This window comes from Carassius auratus, unplaced genomic scaffold (assembly GCF_003368295.1).
Source record: "Carassius auratus strain Wakin unplaced genomic scaffold, ASM336829v1 scaf_tig00008198, whole genome shotgun sequence".
NCBI classification, from domain to species: Eukaryota; Metazoa; Chordata; class Actinopteri; order Cypriniformes; family Cyprinidae; genus Carassius; species Carassius auratus.
This window is the reverse complement of record NW_020523920.1, coordinates 37487-59471: the sequence shown is the minus strand read 5'-3', so window position 1 is coordinate 59471 and position 21985 is coordinate 37487. Positions and strand designations below refer to the sequence as shown.

The 21985-nt window shown below is 38.7% G+C and overlaps 1 protein-coding gene across 1 annotated transcript; it reads right to left on the bottom strand.

Moving 5' to 3' along the window:
* Window positions 1–925: 925 nt before the first annotated feature.
* Window positions 926–16200, bottom strand: LOC113071819 (gastrula zinc finger protein XlCGF26.1-like). Its single transcript, XM_026245129.1, has 3 exons — window positions 16142–16200; window positions 15339–15549; window positions 926–5570 (listed from the first exon to the last, which is right to left on the bottom strand). The coding sequence occupies exons 2-3, from the start codon at window positions 15514–15516 to the stop codon at window positions 3952–3954; spliced, it is 1797 nt and encodes a 598-aa protein (XP_026100914.1). The 5' UTR covers window positions 15517–15549; window positions 16142–16200; the 3' UTR covers window positions 926–3951.
* Between the last annotated feature and the right edge of the window lie 5785 nt (window positions 16201–21985).

Here is a 21985-nt window from a genome sequence, read left to right as displayed (position 1 = left end):
TTTTAGGTGAACGAATCATTCTCATTCACGTAATCCACTGACTCATATTTCTCGTTCAGTGAAGTTCCTCCCTCCACAGCAGCGCGGCGCTATTAGTAGCGCATGCGCAGCTCGGTGAACCGGGTAACTGAACCATTTCATCCTGTCAAAGAATTACTCAACCTCGAGCCAATAGCCTTCAAGTATGAGATGTGACAGAGTATGTGATTTGTTCAATGCAGTGAACGAATACGCCCTTCAATGAACGAGTTTCATATGAGTCTGAACTACATCTAGAGATCTTATCGTTTGTGATTGAAATGACTGAACTGATACCCATGTCGCTCTTGCACGAGTTGAATGATTTAGTACATCTCGTTCGTGAATGAAATGAACTCTTACATAGCTTATCTCGTTCATGAACTTAATGAATGAGAGTAAACCGGGTTAGTCTGCCATTTAGCATGTCAATCTCGCAAAATGCAAAGGTACAGTACTTTGCACATACGCTTGTTTTGATATTTAGCAACTCCACGTTTAATCCCCGATTTATGAATGTTAATATATAATATACAAACTGTCTGACCAAACAATTAAAATGCTAATTAGACAAGAAAACCTTGTGCTTTGACTTTATATATTGAATGCGATTATACACACGTTTTAATAAAGCCAGATCAGTTTTTGTAACAAGTGAATACGTTCGTTGACTAAACCTTGACATAACACACTCTTTTTTTGCCACCTGCTGGCATATTTTGTGTAATACGAAGAAATGATAACTGAACGAATCATTGAACGATTCTGAACGAATCATTTTGGTAAACAAACTGAAAATGAACGCATCTATATAAAATAAAAATTGCAATTAGATATTTTACCCATATCAGACTGCCCTAGTTTAAAGTGAATGTTCAGAATAGTTTGATAGATAATATCGGATACATGGTTGGAATTAAGTTTATGTTTGATCACTTTAGACAACAGAGAGAGATAGTAAGAAGGAAATTCAACAGAAAAGCAAAGCTACATGGAGCTACAACCACACATGGAGCACTTATACACACAATGACAACTGGATGACAATGAAAACAGGAACTTGGAGAATACACCGGAGTGATCACTGGAAAGTGGGAGCACAGGTAAGCAGTTTATTCTCAATAGAGTGGCCACATGCGCCGTTCATACGGGACACGTCCCGGCCAGGAGTTTAATATTGCCTAAAATGTCCAGGTTGTGTGACATTCATGAGCTATAGAGAGCAGAGCAGACAGCTCCTAATGCTTTCGATTCACTCTCTCGAACCTACTTTGGTGTCTTTTTTTGCTTGGTGTGCAGCAACGTTTCAAGTCAAACGTTTTTTTATGGGTGAAAGATCTGGACTGCAGGCCCAGATCTGCATTTCAGTACCCAGATTCTTCTTCTACGCAGCCATGATGTTGTAATTGATTCAGTATGTGGTCTGGCATTGTCATGTTGGAAAATGCAAGGTCTTCCCTGAAAAAGACAACGTCTGGATGGGAGCACATGTTGTTCTAGAACTTGGATATATGCAACCCCATCCCATCAGAGATGCTAGCTTCTGAACTGAGCGCTGATAACAACTTGGGTTGTACTTGTCCTCTTCAGTCCGGATGACATGGCATCCCAGTTTTCCAAAAAGAAATTTTGATTCGTCTAACCACAGAACAGTTTTCCACTTAACCACAGTCCATTTTAAATGAGCCTTGGCACAGAGAAAACACCTGCACTTCTGGATTAAGTTTAGAAATGGCTTTCTTTTATAGAGTTTTAGACTGCAACGGCAAATGGCACGGTGGATTGTGTTCACCGACAATGTTTTCTGAAAGTATTCCTGAGCCCATGTTGTGATTTCCATTAGAGTAGCATTCCGTCTAAGCATGTGATGTAGTGCCGTCTAAGGGCCCGAAGATCGACGTCATCCAGTATGGTTTTCCGGCCTGGACCCTTATGCACAGAAATTGTTCCAGATTCTATGCATTTTTGGATGATATTATGCACTGTAGATCATGATAACTTCAAATTATTTTCATTTTTTAATCTGAGAAAATCCTTTCTCATATTGCTCCACTATGTTTCGAAGCAGCATTGGGGGAGTTGGTGATCCTCTGCCCATCTTGACTTCTGAGAGACACTGCCACTCTGAGAGGCTCATTTTATACCCAATCATGTTGCCAATTGACCTTAAAAATTGCAAATTGGTCCTCCAGCAGTTCCTTATATGCACTTTTAACTTTTCCTGCCTCTTATTGCTACATGTCTCAACTTTTTTGGAATGTGCAGCTCTCATGAAATGCAAAATCACAATATTTGGCATGACATTTCAAAATGTCTCACTTTCAACTTTTGATATGTTATCTATATTCTATTGTGAATAAAATAAATGTTAATGAGATTTGTAAATGATTCAATTCCTTTTTTACTCACAATTTGTACAGTGTCCCAACATTTTTGGAAACGGGTTTGTACAAATATTAATATGACAAGTTGTCACATTCAAATCAACAAGTTCTCGAGTTTTGCTATTCTTTTACCTTCATACTTAAAATGTATCCACCTTTTTCCTAACGTTAAAACGGGCGCCGTCATTTGTAAATTCTATAGGTCTAGCTTCTGGTCTCATTTGCGTTTAGCTATTTTAGCTGTACAAAACAGTTTGTTTTGCTGCTTGATATTGACAATTAATGTGTCCTATCATGTTATTTTAATCTGTTATCAACGGAAGTCTCACCCATAGGCTTACTTACACATCGAGGAAAAAGGTGTGTGGGGGGGGGGGGGGGGGGGCTATATAAAATAAAATATCAGTACAAAATATTATCCAATTATTCAATAGCTGCATGATAACCTTACTGGACATACTCTGTCACACCACACAGAGAATATGTCCAGATCAGGGATAGGCAACGTGGTCCTGGAGTGATGATGTCCTGCAGAGTTTAGCTCAAACCTTGAAAAAACCAACACCTGCCTGTAGCCCTTGTAAAAATGTAGCTTGTTCAGGTGTGTTTGATTAGGGTTGGAGCTAAAATCTGCAGGACAGTGGTACCCAGAACCAACGTTACCTATCCCTTTATTAGAGTGTTGAAATTAACAATCAGTTATCACCTTCAAGATATTTAAAAGGGTTTCCATATCTGTAAGAATCTCTTCAGTTTACCAGCAATTTCACATCTGAATTTCTCCATATGTAGCACACTGCTAAACTCTGTTAGCCACATCTCAAATTTGTGTACAAACTCTTTCTTTCACATCTTCAAAATAGTATTTTCTTTGTTATTGTCATCCCATACTGGACTGCTTGAGTTTGACTGGGACTATAGGTTTCCAAACATGGAGACCAGATGAATACAGTAACAAGAATTCCATGGGGAAAATCAGTCTTAACACCCTTGAATAAAAACAAAACAAACCAGAACTTATTTTTGGGGGGGCAGAACCAAAATAAATGACCCAAAGTTCCCTCATTGGGCCTACATTTAATACATAAGGGTGACATAGAGGGGTATGTAGAATGTAACCTTGTACAAGAATAATGCTGTCTGTGCACTTTATATTGAATGAGCTGAAAGTTAAATGTGACGGATTTGTAAGTTTCAAAATTGGGACAATATTTTTAAAATAAATCTGCTCCTGAATAAATGATAAGAGAGTAATCCAAGAAATCACTCTTTTTTTCTAAACCTCTTGTTATTCTGAGGAAAATGGCATTTTCTTGTCAGAATGACATTTCAAATGATGTTTCAGGTTTTTGTAAAATGAGAAACTAATTTCACACTGATCACATTTGAATGGCCTCTCTCCAGTGTGAACTCTCATGTGAATCTTTAGGCTTGCTATAGCCCTGAAACTCTTTCCACACTGTTCACAGGTGAAAGGTTTCTCATCAGTGTGAATCCTCATGTGATTCTTTAGGTATATGTTATGTGAGAAATTCTTTCCACAGAGTTTTCAGATAAAAGGTTTCTCTCCGGTGTGAATACTCATGTGGACATTAAGGGTATTTTTCCTTGTAAATTTCTTTCCACACTGAGGGCATATGAATAGTTTCTCTTCACTGTGAATTCTCATGTGGACAGTAAGGTGATCTTTCCGTGTAAAACACTTTCCACACATTTTGCAGGTGTAAGGTTTCTCTCCAGTGTGAATTCTCATGTGGACAGTAAGGGTATTTTTCTGTGTAAATCTCTTTCCACACTGAGGGCATATGAATGGTTTCTCTTTACTGTGAATTCTCTTGTGAATTTTAAGATCTTCCTTTCGTGTGTAACTCTTCTCACACAGCTCACAGGTGTAAGGTTTCTCTCCAGTGTGAATTCTCATGTGGACATTAAGGTGATTTTTCTGTGTAAAGCACTTTCCACACATTTTGCAGGTGTAAGGTTTCTCTCCAGTGTGAATTCTCATGTGGACATTAAGGGTATTTTTCTGTTTAAATCTCTTTCCACACTGAGGGCATATGAATGGTTTCTCTTCACTGTGAATGCTCTTGTGAATCTTAAGCTCTCCAATACGTGTGAAACTCTTCTCACACAGCTCACAGGTGTAAGGTTTTTCTCCAGTGTGAATCCTCATGTGGACATTAAGGCTATTTATCTGTGTAAATCTCTTTCCACAATGAGGGCATATGAATGGTTTCTCTCCAGTGTGAATCCTCATGTGGACATTAAGGCTATTTATCTGTGTAAATCTCTTTCCACAATGAGGGCATATGAATGGTTTCTCTTCACTGTGAATTCTCTTGTGGACATTAAGGTGAATTTTCCGTGTAAAACACTTTCCACACATTTTGCAGGTGTAAGGTTTCTCTCCAGTGTGAATTCTCATGTGGACATTAAGGGTATTTTTCTGTTTAAATCTCTTTCCACACTGAGGGCATATGAATGGTTTCTCTTCACTGTGAATGCTCTTGTGAATCTTAAGCTCTCCAATACGTGTGAAACTCTTCTCACACAGCTCACAGGTGTAAGGTTTCTCTCCAGTGTGAATCCTCATGTGGACATTAAGGCTATTTATCTGTGTAAATCTCTTTCCACAATGAGGGCATATGAATGGTTTCTCTTCACTGTGAATTCTCTTGTGGACATTAAGGTGATCTTTCAGTGTAAAACACTTTCCACACACTTTGCAGGTGTAAGGTTTCTCTCCAGTGTGAATTCTCATGTGGACATTAAGGGTACTTTTCTGTTTAAATCGCTTTCCACACTGAGGGCATATGAATGGTTTCTCTTCACTGTGAATTCTCTTGTGGACATTAAGGTGATTTTTCCGTGTAAAACACTTTCCACACATTTTGCAGGTGTAAGGTTTCTCTCCAGTGTGAATTCTCATGTGGACATTAAGGGTATTTTGTTGCGTAAATCTCTTTCCACACAGTTTGCAGGTGTAAGATTTCTCTCCAGTGTGAATTCTGTTGTAATTAAGGGTTTTAGTTTGTATTTTCTGAGTCTTTTCAGTCTGTGAACAACTAATTGATTTTTCTTTAGTTTTGAAATCATGATGTTTCTCATTTTTATCTTTCTCTTCTGTTTCATTCAGTCCTTGACTCTCATCTTTCAGTGCCATCAGGTCTGAGGTAAAAAGAGACAAATACTAGTTTAATTACACAAAACAACAGACATCTAAACATTTAGACTAATGCTGTCAATCGATTAAAAAAATTATTAATTGCATATTTTCAGTAATAAATTGCATATTTATATATTTATATTGTCACAACTTCACAGTGAATCTCCAAATTAATGTAGAAACAACATAAGTCATGTCAAGTCTGCTTTAGTCAATTCTTCCACATGTACAGTACATACATACGGAGAATTTAAATTGGATTACTCTCAGACCCTTGGTGTAGACAGGTAACACTAACAGTAGAACATTAAATACAGATAAAATATTAATTTAAGCTGCAAGCAGCGATGAAAGGGCCCTCGCACCCGGGCTCAGCACCACCCGGTTGCCATAGGAGAACAGCGAACGTTGGGCCATATGCTTATAAAATGGTAAATATTTGAGCCACATTTCCTGCTGCCAACAGGTGGTGCTATGATTATAACTGAATATCGGCATGTAAATGTGTTCGGGCCAGGACTCTAATTAAACTTGTGAAGTTTGAGGCAGATTGGACATTGTATGGACAAGTTATAGTAATGTTCTAGTTTCACTGCATTTATAGCACGTTTAAAACCTTAGCTAAGTGTTGCTAGCTTTTAGAATGCTTCTAAAATGTTGCAAAGCCTATACACTTGTTGATGCTTTTTATTATGTTGCTAGGAGTCCAACCATGTCACTTCCTGTTTCCAGCAGGTGGCGCTATGACAATAACTGAATTTGGGCATGATGATGTGTTCAGAACAGGACTCTTGTCAAATGTGTGAAGTTTGGGGCAGATCGGACATTGCTTGCCTTAGATACAGCAAATTTCTTTATCACTGCATTAGTAGCATGCTTTAGCACTTAGCTAAATGTTACTAGCATGTTTTAATATGTTTCTAGCGTGTTGCCAGCCTATTTAGAACTTGTTCACACTTTTTAATATGTTCCTAGGAGTCCAAAACAGTGTTAACCATGTCACTTCTTGTTGCCAGTAGGTGGCACTACAGCTATGTGCTCAGGAAAGGACTCTTGTCAAACGTGAAGCTTGGGGCAGATGAGACATTCCTTGCCTGAGTTACAGCAACTTCCTTTTCTCAACAAAACAAGTAAATTTGTCAGGTCGCGAGGGACACACCCCTTGACGAAAACTCAAAATCTTCGCAATTTAACTTCGCAAAGGTCTTATGATGGCCCTCACCTCACCAATTAATCAAATCACAGGTCTCCACGAGGGCATCTAGCAATATAGATGAGACTTGACCTGCCTTGGCTCCGATTAAAAAAAAATTACAAATTAGGCTCCACTTCAAAAAAACAAATCAGTCTAACTGTTTGGCTAATTTCACTTGGATGAAATTAAACATTCAGCACATTTTCAAATTGTTCTTAAAATCCCAAATACTTAAAAATTAATTTATCAGCCTATGTAACCCATGTAATACTTTAATAATTGACTAAAGTATAACAGTTCTTTATTTATACAAAATAAACAAATCTTTCCTGTGAAATTCAATAATTTGAGTAAATTCTGTAAAAGTAGTAATACAATTATAATATTCCCTGCTAAAAAACAAACAAAAAACAATAGAACTCCTCCCAAAACACAATAGAAATTTTCATGGATTTAAGGGTTATAATGGGAATTATTTTAGGCTTTATTGTAAACTATAATGGGGTCTACTGGTATATGATGGATCCTATTGGTGGGATGAAATCTTTCAGATGGGAAACAATAGAACAACAGTAATTCCTATGAAAAAATTTTTTTTTGTAACTGTTCTAATGGAAACCATGCAAATTTGTGTGATGGTTTTTATTGTTTTTTTTGTTTGTTTTTTGTTTCAGCAGGATAACGATACCCATACTGTGCTGCACACTATTGAAAATATTAAGCTGAAGCTTGACATTGCAAAAGTAAAATCGCAAATCAAATCGCAATTTAAATATCTGTCGCAATTAGATATTTTCCCCAAATCCCACAGCCCTTATATTGAGTACTGAAGATGTCACTTCCACTATGCTTGTCATAATTTTTGTATTTGATGTGATAATGAACACAGCACATCTGAGATTTAATAAATAACAATATATTAAAATAATAAATGATCTTTTATTACAATTCTTCCACACTGAGCCTGTAATTGATGGTATTTTTAGGACCTTAATATGGGTACAGCAAGTGTAACACTTAGCCCATAATAATGAAAGGTCCTGATCACTCTAAACACTTTTGAGTCAATAATAGTAAGAAATATAACTTACTACACAATCTGAAATTAATGTTTATTTAGATAACATTAACACAATTGATCTTTTTCATTAATATATTTGGACAAATCAATGCTTTATTTGTGAACATAGCCATTCAATGAAATCTTTAAAAGGGTCATGACATGAGAAATTATCAACAATTATTAACAATTTGTGTGACATCATAAGGGGCACAAACATTTGCATAAAGGCCACCTCCAGGGCAAGACATGATGAATGGTCATCGTCTCACCATATGCCATGCCCACTGGCATTTATTCACTTAATGGCTGACACTGACACTCTGAAAACCAGTCAGTATCTGGTGTGACCACTGTTTGCCTCACACAGTGCAACACATCTCCTTTGCATAGAGTTGATCAGGTTGTTGATTGTGGCCTGTGAAATGTTGGTCCACCCCTCTTCAATGGATGTGTGAAGCTGCTGGATATAGGCAGGAACTGGAACATGCGGTCATATACGCCGATCCAAAGGGTGACATGTCAGAAGAGTACGCTGCCCATGCTAGAACTGGGATGTTTACAGCTTCCAGGAATTTATCATGCAACATGAGGTGATGGTCGATGATGAATGGCACAACAGTGGGCCTTAGGATCTCGTCGCAGTATCTCTATGCATTTAAAATGCCATCAATAAAACACACCCGTGTTCATAGTAAATAACATACCATAACCCCACCGCCACCATGGGCCACTCGATCCACAACATAGACATGAGCAAACCGCTCACCCACAAGACACCATACACACTGTCTGCCATCTGCCCTGTACAGTGAAAACTGGGATTCATCCGTGAAGAGAACAACTCTCGAAAGTGCCAGATGCCATCAAATGTGAGCATTTGCCTACTCAAATCGGTTATGACGATGAAATGCAGTCAGGTCAAGACCCCGCTGAGAACGACAAGCATGCAGCTGAGCTTCCCCGAGACGTTTTCTGACAGTTTGTGCAGAAATTCTTTGGTTGTGCAAACCAATTGTTGCAGCAGCTGTCCAGGTGGCTGGTCTCAAATAATCTTGGAGGGGAAGATGCTGGATGTGAAGGTCCTGGGCTGGTGTGGTGACACGTGGCCTGCAGTTGTGAGGCCGGTTAGATGTACTTCCAAATTTTCTGACATGTCTTATAGTAGAGAAATGAATAATCAATTCACAGGCAACAGCTCTGTAGGACATTCCTGCAGTCAGCAAGCCAACTGCATGGTCCCTCAAAACCATCTGTGGCATTGCGCAGTGTGATAAAACTGTTTACATTTTAGAGTGGCCTTTTATTGTGGCCAGCCTAAGGCACACCTGTGCAATAATCATGCTGTCTAATCAGACTCTTGATATACCACACCTGTGAGGTGGATGTATTACCTCCACAAAGGAGAATTGCTCACAAACACAGATTTTGTAACAGACACGCCAGGTTCCACCACCAACCAATCACAGCGCACTCCCTCACCTGAGTACTAATCACTCCCACCTGACCCTCATCCACCTGCAATCACCTCCTAACTACAAATACCACACACACGCACCCAGTCAGCGTATGGTCTCGTTCACAACGAGGTTTTACCTGAATGCTTACGCTAAGGACTAACTCCCTTTCTACTAACCTCTCTCCAGCGATCTCCAGAAGCTCCCAGCCTTCCTCATATGCGTGTCCACTGCCTCCAGAGTCTTGAGCCATTCACCTACGGATCCCTTCATCACTGCCTCCAGCACCATCACATCACCCTGCACAACCTGCTCCTCTACTAATGCCTCAATAAACTGTTTCTCTGATACTTTCAGCCTCCTGTCCTGGTATTCCGTAACAGAAGACCGGACCAAGACCGATCAAGACAAGCATGAGCCTCACGAACCCCTTCCAGGACTTGGTTGACGCTTTGCGTCAAACACTCACCACTCTCCCGGCATCCCCATGACCTGCAAGCACTTCTGTCGACAACACCACCACTTCCTCACCTGCCGTGCACACCAGTCCCATGGCCAAGCCGGCGCCCTACTCTGGTTCGGCGGAGGATTGCAGCGGATTCCTGCTCCAATGCTCCCTGCTCCTGGAGATGCAACCACACTTGTACCCCACCGAACGATCTAAAGTGGTCTTCCTGATATCTCAATTACAAGGCAAAGCCCTTCAGTGGGACGATTCTATTTGGACACAGAATAACCCAGTTACCCAGTCTTATTCTAGCTTCATCGACCATTTCCAATAATTTTTTGGCAAACCCGCTTGCGACTCTTCTATTGGTGAGAAGCTTTATAATTTAAAACAAGAAAAGATGTCTGTCAATGAATATGCTCTTAAGTTCAGGACTCTTGCGGCCACTAGCGGATGGAATGAGCAGGCCTTGCTGACCACCTACCATCATGAATTTAGAACCTCGAGTGCGGTTGCATCTTGTTGCATATGAGGATACCATCGGGCTTGAATACTTCATTCAACTCTCCATCTGCTTCGCCAACCGTATGCAGTTGTGCCTCAAAGAGCACCAGGGCCAGGCGTATTCTAACTCGCCACTCTGCCGATCAATGGCCTTCAGCTCCCCAGAACCAGCAAGCGAGCTCATGCTCGTCGACTCCTATCGACTCACTGCAGCTGAACGACAAAGACGGCTGTCCCAAAATCTGTGTTCTACTGTGCATCTCCGTATGCCCCGTCCGCCCTCCTCGTCCCATGGTGAGAGCAATTCTCCCTTCAAAGTATCAAATGAAACCACTCACCACAATAGTGACACTTACTGCCGCTGACATCTCTCTTCCAATTTCCATCCTCCTCGATTCTGGGTTAGCCGGCAACTTCATCTCCGGTGCCCTCTGCCGTCAGCTGAAGCTCACTACCACAGCAATGCCGTCAGCCTACCAGGTCCACACAATAACTGGAAAACCACTGAGTTGAAGATGTATTTGTCATAGTGTGGGCCCCATTAACCCTACAAACCAGGCAACTTCATATAGAGGAGATCCATCTGCTGGTTCAGGAGGAATCCACCGCTTACGTCATCCTAAGGCGCCTGTGGTTGGAGCATTAAACTTGCAAATTTCCACAAACAAGCATCCTGGCGGCATGGTGGACAACTTGGGTACTTAGTGGACTGGGAAGGATACGGTCCAGAGGAACGCTCATGGGTCCCACTCAACAACATCCTGGATCCAAACCTACTAGACACCTACCACTCCAATCATCCCGAAAGACCAGCTCCTACAGGAAGAGGATGTTCACCACGTCGTCGGGGTCCTCTGCCCTCAGGAGCGGGCCGTGGGGAGGGGGTACTGTAACAGACCTGCCAGGTTCCACCACCAACCAATCACAGCGCACTCCCTCACCCGAGTACCAATCACTCCCACCTGATCCTCATGCACCTGCATGCAATCACCTTCTCACTACAAATACCACACACGCATCTAAGTCAGCGTCCGGTTTCGTTCACAACAAGGTCTTACCTGAATGCTTACTCTGAGGACTAACTCCCTTTTCTACTTACCTCTCTCCAGAAGCTCCCAGCCTTCATCATGTGCGTGTGTGTGTGTGTCCACTGCCTCCAGTGTCTTGAGCTATTCACCTACGGATCCCTTCATCACTGCCTCCAGCACCATCACATCACCCTGCACAACCTGCTCCTCTACTTATGCCTCAATAAACTGTGTTTCTGTTACTTTCAGCCTCCTGTCCTGGTATTCCATAACAGATTTAAACATATTTGTGAACACTATTTGATTGAAATATGCTTTTTGAGGACCAAAAAAGGCTAAGATCTTTGAATTCAGCTAATGAAAAATGGGGGCAAAAACAAATGTAGCATTTATAATTTGGTTCAGTGTAGTTATTTGTTTATTACATTGCTGTTTGCTTTGATTTTGGATTAGATTTGTTTTCTTGTTGTTAGATTAATTTTGGAGTATTTCACAACCCTTGTTTTTAGATTAGGGATATTAGTTTATGGCGTCGCATATGCCAAAAAATCACACATTTTTCTTTTTAGTCTAGAAAATGTTACATTTACATTAAATATAAAAAACTTACAAATGAGAAGAGCAAATGGAAGCAATTCAGACCTATATAAGGGCAACAGTATTCAAGTGCTGTAACAAGCCTTAAAAAAGGGACTTGCTGATGAAAAATATTTCTTTAGACGTTTTTTGAAGATGGCTGCTCGAATTGAGATTACACCAGCTTGGAACAGTCCAGGTAAAGGTCCATGAGAATGTTTTTGTGCTATTTTGGGATGATAAGACGAGGTGTCATTCATTTGCAAAACTCTGGAAGGCGTATAAGTCTGGAATAGCAAGATTAAGTTCTTTAGTGCAGAGCCAGTAGTTTTCTTGTATACAAGTGCCTTGATTTTGATGCTAGCAGCTATCGGCAGCCAGTGCAAACTGATGAAGAGAGGTGTGACATGTGCTTTCTTCAGCTCAGTTGCAGAGTCTCAATAGTACATGAGGGAAGGCCTGCTAAGAGAGCAATACAATAGTCCAGTCTGGAGAAAACAAGAGCTGTTTGGCCTGCTCTGATAGGAAGGGTCTAATCTTCCTAATGTTGTATAAAGCAAATCTGCAGGACCGAGCCATTGTAGTAATATGGTCTGTGAAGCTTAGCTGATCATCAGTCACAACTCTAAGGTTCCTGTCTGTCCTAGAAGGAGTTATGGTGGACGATCCTAGCTGTATAGAGAAGTTGAGATGAAGTGCTGGGTTGGCAAAGACCACAACTCATTCTGTCTTCACAAGGTTGAGTTTAACCCTGTAATAATATTATCTCCATATTCATCGGGAAGAAGGAGGCGGGAACCGGCGCACAATCAAATCACATTTTAATTATTCAAAATAAACACAAAACAGCGCACCAGCCCCTAGCGGACGACTGGTGCGCTCAAACAAAAACCAAAACACAACTTAAAATCCCAGGCCTGGTCCTCTCTCGTCCTTCACGGTCGTCACTCCAGTTTTATATCCTTCCATCTCCTACGTGGGACTCGAGACAGGTGGTGGGTCGCAGGTGTAGCTCATCTCCAATCACTACACCTGGCCTCACTCCATGTTCCCACGTCTCTCGGCCCCGCCCCACTCGTCACATACCCCCATCGCCCCTCGCAGGTCGGGTGGGTACCCTCGAGACTGCGCTCTACTCCTCCCCCCCCCCCCCTCCGGGGGGGGGCCGCTCACGGGGACCTGCGGGAACCTGGGGGTAGGACAGACGAGGCGAGAGAAAAGGAGATGGAAGGAGGAGCGACAGGGACGAGAGAGGAAAAAAAAAATTCCGGTTCCCAGACGCACTGCTGCTCGGCCCTCTGGAGCCGATTAACGCGTATGCATTTATCTTTTGAATATGCCCACACAACTGAAGACAAATCAGCGAGACTGTTCTTCAAGTTTTTTTATTTTACTGTTTGCTTCGTGATGAGAGGAATAAGACATAATTCACCCCAAAAAGATGTGATGTTGTTGAGGATTTGAGATTTCCTCAGAAAAAAAGAATGCAGCACTTTATTCAGCAGAGATCATAAACATGAGTAAGTCACTTTTTATGTATTTATATACTTGTACTAGTTTTCACATAATGTGTAAACATTTTACTAGTTAGACTTTTTCCAAACTATAATTCCTGATTAAATGTATAGTGTCAAGTGAAACATTATGAAGTTTCAATAACAATATACAATGCAGTCCGCCCCTGTTTGTAATTCAGCCTATTACTACCTATAATGATAAATGAACTTGGCGAATTAATTGAACAATTGTGCCAACACACACACACACACACACACATATTAACTGACTCATCACGGGGAGCTTTGGTGGATTCCTGGTTGTCCCGTAGATTATCTGCTCACGCGCTTTAATTTAGCGCACGAGCAGATAGGTTTCTTAGATTAGAAGCGTTCAGCTTTTCCACCATGTAAACATTACGACCATTACTTATTAATAGAAAATAGGGACAACCCATTCCAAAAATGCACCCAGGCGCACGGACCATTTTTCCGTCATTAAAATAGCAAAATTGGATTTGGACACGCCCTGAGTGCACTTGCGCCGTGCGCTTTACACTTTGCATTTAAATTTTTAAAATAGGGCCCTATGTGTAACATCTCGAGCTAATTCTGTTTTTAATAGTTTCTAAAATCTGTTCCCTATCATAAAAATAATTGCCGATGATCAGGGGTTGAATAATTATGACATATCTGTGTGATTAAAAATACCTATAACTCAAAAATATTACATTGTATATTGACATTAACACATTTAATATGCAAGTAAACTGTTATAGATGCAATTTTATGAAATTCTAGATCCTTAGAAAAGCTTGCATTTCTACAGTATTAGTCTCTAATAATTTTGATTGCAACTGTATCTTTAAGCTGGCAGTTATCAACATCTCAAAAATCATGTTAGAGGACCACAAGACTTAGGCTACGTTCACACTGCAGGCTGAAACGACCCAATTCCGATTTTTTTGCCCCTATGCGACCTGTATCTGATCTTTTCATGACAGTCTGAACGACAGAGATCCGAACTTTTCAAATGTGACCCAGGCCACTTGGGTATGTGGTCCTGAATCCGATACGTATCCGATCTTTTGAAATGCAACCTCCGTCTGAACGGCCAGGCCACATGTATCCGACCCGCACGTCATTGATACGCTACAAACGTCATTATTCTGCATTGCAGTAGGCGGGAACGAGAAGAGCCATTCACATCAGTATCCCACCACTCCTGACTCAGCACCCACACGTTTCTCTGTACCGACGTTTCTAACACTGCTCCACAAAACGCCATGGCCAAAACCCTTGCTCTCCTCCTCCTTTTTAATTTTCTTCTTAAAACTAGAAGTTTGTAATTGTGCTGGCTCTGTTGGGAAAATAACTTTAATATTGCAAAAAGAGCTCCGCTGTTGACTACACTGTTGTTGACATCCATGTTTAATGTTAGCTACTTCCGCAAGCAACGAGTGACGTCGTTGACCGTTGAGTACTCTTCTGCGGATGCGGGTCACTTCTGGGTCATTTCACGTCCACACAGGAGATCACAAAAGGTGGTATTCAATTGGAAATTTGAACCGCCTTGCAAAAAAAATCAAATTTTTTCGAAGCATTAAGCCCTGCAGTGTGAACGTAGACTTAGACCCAGCAGAACTGGTTTCTTACAGACATTTATGTCTTAAACATTAGAAACACTTTCCACTACACTAGGTTCAGTTTTGTAATAGCAGTTTTGTATTACATTCAAAAGATCAAGTCACAAGCCAAAAAACAACAACAAATCTCCATCCATCTTGATCTTGATGGAGGGATTCACCATCACATAATTTTTCACAATTAGGAAAATAACTGTTGCTTTCACAGAAATAGTTTTTTTTTTTGTTAATAAAATAGCTTTCTATTAAGACTACTTTTATTAATAACTGGAAATATCAACACTAGAGTTTAATGTGTTCTGTAGAGCTGGACATTTGAATAATGATCAACTGAGTTCAGCTTTGAGAATAAAAACTAACCTGTTTGTTCCTCAGTCTCTTCATGTTTGACTCTGAATGTTTCTTCAATCTTCACATCTTCTCTCTCCTCTTTAATAAACTCCATCTTTATAATATTGTGTGTCTCAGTCTCTTCATGTTTGACTCTGAATGTTTCTTCAATCTTCACGTCTTCACTCTCCTCTTTGATAAACTCCATCTTTATAAAAGTGTCACATGGACCTCAGTTTATCTGTGATTAAGATGAGAATAATTAACAGAAATAATCAGCTCTAGTTCAGTAGTCAGCACACTGCTAAGGGAGTCAGAGTTCATGGACATTAGCGTTCAAATTAATAAAATGACACAAATTGGTTTAAGACGTATGTTTAGTATTGCTTGATGAGTAGATTATATTTAATAGATTTCACTTTCAGGAAAACATTTGCAGTTGTTTAGTAAAGTTATCATTAAACAGGTTTGTGTTTGTTTTCGTCGCATTTACTCTGTTTTAAACAGCAGATGAAGTCAGCACGCGATGATTCGATCGAATCACTGAATCATTTTGCGATTCAATTGATTCATTGCTGTTTTCTCCAACACTACTAACCAGTAACCGAGTTTGTTTAAAATGATATGATTCACTTTATAGGGAGCGAAATGAGACGCACTGTTTCTCTTACTTCTGTTCGGGAGCACTTTACAAGCATTAACCATCATTAATATCACTAGTTAAAGCATTACAATGTGACACGGGTTCAGACTTGTTTTCACAGTGTAATAATATACGACTCTCTAAATGAGTTTAGTCGATTAAAAAACTTTAAACTATTAAAATCACACACCTTTCTTCAGCCGAATCACAGACGCGGGAGTGCGCACAGCCTTATGACGTCACACCACCAGAGCAAAATAAAAGTCTTTTTTCTAAAAACATATAATTTTACATTTAAAAACAAATGTAATACAGTACAGGAGAAATTGAAAAGACAGTAAAATATTTAACTGTTTAATCAACTGAATTAGCATGTCAATATAATCATCTTCAATCTCAGTTTCTCCTCAGAATGTAACAGGCAATAAATAAAAGTTCATCTTTATTTAGTATTATATTAAAAGATTACAATGATGGTAGGTTTAAAACATTTGCTTTTGATTCTCTGAATGGCAATCTTTACTTAATTAAAATATCATCTTCTAAATCAGTGGTTCCCAACCTTTTTCAACTCGCGGCCCACACAACCAAACACATATGTTTGCGCGGCCCACTGCAAAAAAATTCACTGATCCGCTATTGTTGGGTTAATAACTTAGTACTCAGAAGATAGATTGTTATAAATGCACACACATGCAGTATATATTTATATATTTTTTACTGTAGGCCTATATATTTACATGTGTATACACGTTTTTATATTTACATTCTTATATTTTATATATAAATATATTTAATATATAAACATAACATATTTTTCTTAAACATATACATGCTAGTGTTTGTATTTATATCCATTTACATTTAGTTGTTTAGCAGACACTTTTATCCAAAGTGACTCACAAATGATGACAAATGAAGCAATCAAATCTAACAAAACAGCAATTATAGATAAGTGCTATAACAAGTCTCAGTTAGCTTAAACGCAGTTCACGTAGCAAGTTTTATTAAATAATAAAAAAGAAAACGGGTAGAATAGAGCAAGCTAGTGTTAGAGGCCTTTTTGCTTTTGTTAATTGCATAATAAATAAAAAAAAAATAGATAGAATGCAAAAAGAATAGAACAGCTAGTGTTATTTATTTAAGTAAGTAAATTAATAGAGTTTAAGTCTAAATGGGGCACTTTTTTAAAGAATAGAATTGGAATAGTGAGTGTTAAAGTTAGAGGGTCAAATAAAGATGGAAAAGATGGGTTTTAAGCCAATTCTTGAAGATGGCTAAGGACTCAGCTGCTCGAATTGAGTTGGGGAGGTCATTCCACCAGGAGAGAACATTTAATTTAAAAATCAGTTAAAGTGATTTTGTGCTTCTTCTATCTTCAATCTTCAATCAAGATCTGTATACTACTCATCAATATATATATATATATATATATATATATATATATATATATATATATATATATATATATATTATAATAATACATTATAGTTCTAATGCCCACAAAGTTTGCATTTATTTGATCAAAATACAGTGTAATAGTAATTTACAGTTATAGTGTAATTTAAAATACCTGTTTTCTATTTATATATATATATATATATATATATATATATATAAAATCTAAAAATAGATGCAGAATTATTTTTATAGTCTCAATAAAAAATGTTTACTAAACTTGGGCTATTGTTCTTTACTTAGAAAATATATATATTTTTAAATCAACCCTTTCACGCGTTAATTACAAATATTTTAACTGACCCCTTGTTTCCATGGCGACACGTCATGATTGTCACATGACACACCGCAGCCATTAACAGATGTATCAGTATTCGTTTTATTTAGTTTTTCATTTTTTTATTAAAATATATAATATAAACAAACTTGCTTACCATGTCATCTATCTGATATTCCGATTCTTCATTTAAAAACCTTTATAAATGATCTTGATCTATAACGAGAGCTCTGCAGTTCAGAGTCCTGTCAGCCGGATTTAACGTAACGTTACAGCAATTGAATTCCCCAGTTTCTCCCGAAATACATGAAAGTAAGTGGCTGTTGAACTGGGCGAAGAATAGAGTAAACTTTATTGTTCTGCTATGTGTGTCTGATATATGAATTAAACACATCGGCAAATTACATTTGATTAGATAGTTTTTGCGGCTTCCATAGACATCAGTGTGTTTTTGACAAACTACCAATGTATTGTTTTACTAGTGATTATGTATATTTAAATTAATGAAACCTAAAATAAACATTATGGGGTTGAAAACACTGCATATTGTGATATATGACAAGTGCTGAGAGCGTCTGTCTCTGGCTCAGTGCCAGCCAACGCACGACAATTCTGTGACGTCACTAAACATTCTAAATCATACTCTCAGGAGCACAGAAATAAGAATCCAATATAATGTGCAATAATGCTAAAAATGTTAAAATGTAATTTACATTTTAAATTATTTTTGTTAAAATATATCTGCCGACATTTGGACTGCCAACCAATCAGCAAACAGCAACTGACTGTGACCCCAGCAGTCTATGATATAAACAGATCATTTTTGATTGCACATTGCTAGCTATCAATATGTTGCAGAGCTCCTTTCTTAATTTTTTTTTTTAGCAAAAAACCTCGGCTTGATGGACAGCCGGACACAAGGCCTAAGGTTACAACTGATGAGGATGTTTCTCCCTCCCCGGGCCCAACATCAACAGACAGTGTTCCCAGATTGGAAATGTCCAAGCATCGTACCAGAAGTTCAAAATTATCGTATTTGGAAGAAAATTATTACATTTAACAATTAACTACATTTAGACACGACCTGCAAATTACCACTAGGAGCAGGGCCGGATTGGGACTCATTTTCAGCACTGGAGTTTCATGACCTAGACCGGCCCACTTCAGTTCACAACTGACACTATTAAAATAATGTATTTAAAATCTCAGAATATAATTCCCTACAGCCTTGTCTTCATACAATTCATTGTATTTTTTAAAACATCATCATTTCCAATTCAGTGCAAAAACAATAGCCTAAGTTTTGCTTCACAGTGAAGATTTATAAAAACAAATATATAAAAACAATATAAAATAAAGAGATTAAAATCAATGTATTGCACTTTCTAACGACAGTATCATCTCAGTTTCATTAATGTATTGCTGAATCATCAGGTATCATTAATTATCTCAGGGCATTTTTCATTGAGCAGGGCTCTTCATTCATTAGCTGAAGAGTTCCAAAGTTTCATTGTCATTAATATCAGCACAGCTCAGCACAGGTCTTCCAGTCCAACCTCAGTGACTGTCCTCACAAATACTCTACGACATAAATAGACAAGAAGCTGTTATAGCTATCAAGGGGGAAACAGCTCCATATTAATGTTTATGTGTTAAGAATGTGATGTCATTAATGTCCCTTTTGTATGGAAGCATATGGGTAGCAATATTCAATTTGGAATGTAATATGAAAAATGACAATGCATTTCTCCAATACATTTGTGCAACATTTGGTGCAAAATGGAAATGAAAATACACTTATGGTTGCATTTTCATTCAGTGTCCCGCAATGAATGTAGCAAAATTCAATATGCACATTGAAAATTCTGAGCCGATTCACGTTTCCGCCCTCTCCTGCCACGTCAATCACTGCATGAACAAGCCAGGGCTTGCAGAAGGTCATGAGACGCAAGACTCAAGAGGATTCAAAGAGAGAGAACATGGACAAGACAGTTGGTCCGTGTACGCCTTGATTATAAAAATGATTACATTACAAATAGGTTTATGGCTTCAATATTTCATTTGCACATCTGTCTCATTGGATAAAAGTGAAGTGAAAATCAAAAGCAATAATAGACTGAACAGTTCCATGATAATATATCTGTAACATTTACCACTCTTGTCTTTAAAGTCAAAAGGCACTTACTTTTGTCCTTATAGTGTATCGATTGGAATCCCAGCTTCTGACATTAACACAGAGATCAGAGGTATTCCGTTTGTTTCTTGTTTTCCACAGGATCGTTCCTGTTCTCGGAAGGTTCTGTTTCAGAGACGGTGGAACATCGTCTGAGTGAATGTCAGTGGTTTCACGGTTCACTCTCCCGTCTTAAGGCAGCCCAGCTGGTGCAGGCGGCAGGCATGGCCTTCCATGGAGTGTAGCTTGTGAGGCAGAGTTGGACACCTTCAACTTACAGGGCAAAGCAAAGGTAAATGCCAATGTGGGTGATTTATTTACACTCTTTAAAAGTTTGACGCCAGTTTCAAAGTTTGAAACCATTAGTTTTTTTTTGATCATCAATGCTCCATTTACTTTTTTACATAAGGTTTTGTTCAATTAAAAATATGCATTAATGTATATATACAATTTCATATATATATATATATATATATATATATATATATATATATATATATATATATATACACCATATTTCCGGACTATAAGTCACACTTATAACCAAGTCCCTCACACCACAATCACAAAAAATCTTAGTAGAGCATGCATTAGAAGAGCTGCATCGTCGTCAGATAAGAGTGGTGTGTATGACAATGAATGGTCATGCATCTAATGTCAGTTTGTGCACTCAACTTGGGTGCGATCTAAAAGCAGACCCCTGTGAGCCCTTGAAGACCCATTTCTCACATCCAGTAACCCATGACAATGTTTTTGTTATGATGGATGCTTGCCACATGCTGAAGCTGACACGCAATATGTTGCATGTACGTGCTAATTGTTGCATACATTATTGCGCATATTTGCTCTGGTTGACCTGGTCAAAGTGCTTTTTATATATTTTGATTGTATTTAAATAATTTTGCAGAACATGGTGCTTTACATTTGACGTGTGCAGTGAAAAAAAATCTGATTCTGCAGGCATACAGCCCAATTAGAAGCACTTCTGGCACAAGTGGACTACATGCTGCCAACAGAGTCACAGATAAGCATGTGAACTTTGCTAATCAGAAGATGAAGGTATATTTGTATGATGATTAATGTATAGAGGGGCGCAATAGTAATGGGCTCTAGGGCATTATTGTGTTTTTATACTTTTTGATGATGTTTTTATCTTGTAGTGCTAATTTGTACTTCATTTCTCCTTATAAACTCAATCAAGGTCTCCCTGGATGCCCAGACTTTGAGTAGCTCTGTTGCAGTGGCATGTTACAGGAGGTGGGCTATCCAGAGTTCAGAGATTGTGAGGCTACTTCAGAATTCATTAAGGTAATGCAGCTAGGGATTTGCATCATTTGACCAAAATGATTTCTAACATTTGAGTGATTAATTGGTTTAACCCCTTTAACCCTTTAACACCCACCCTACCTTTGTGGTTGGTCTGCTGGTCAGCAACCCCAAAACGAGGGTAGTTGTTAAAAGGTGAATGCCACCAGGATTAACCCTTTATCTTTTTCTTATCAAATTCAACAATATGTAAGAACTTGGATAAAACTGTTTATACCTACCTCATACTTACCTCAGAAGCACCCTTATTGTCACATGTCAGATTTACATGTTTAAAGCAGTGCATCAGTTTAATTTTAAAAAGCATAGCCACAGAGGAAATGGAGAGAAATTAAACTATGCCTCATACTTTGGTGTTTGCTATCTGATACCTGTTGACACTCAGTTATAGTGATGATTTCAGTGCTTCCGGTTAATTTAGATATTTGTTTATAGATAACAGACAGGCTGTTTGACATCTTGAACAGCCGCAATCTCAGAGCCAAAGGGTTCAAAGCCCCCCTTGGTTCTAGGAATTGGACAAGCACCAGGGAGTTCTTGTCAAAAGCCAGGGGGTACTTGCTCATTTTGAAGATGGAAGATGGCAAACCCCTTTACCGAACAAAGAAGTCTTAGTGTATTAGTGATGCACTGACACCATTTGTAGTCGTCAATACCCGGTACAAATTCTTTATTATAATTAAATTATCAGAATGAGGTGGCTGATTTAGAAAATATGGTTTTATTTTATTCTTCGTTTGATGTATACAAGTAGTCAATTTACGAATCATTAAATTAAGGTAAAACTCTACCGGTTTCAG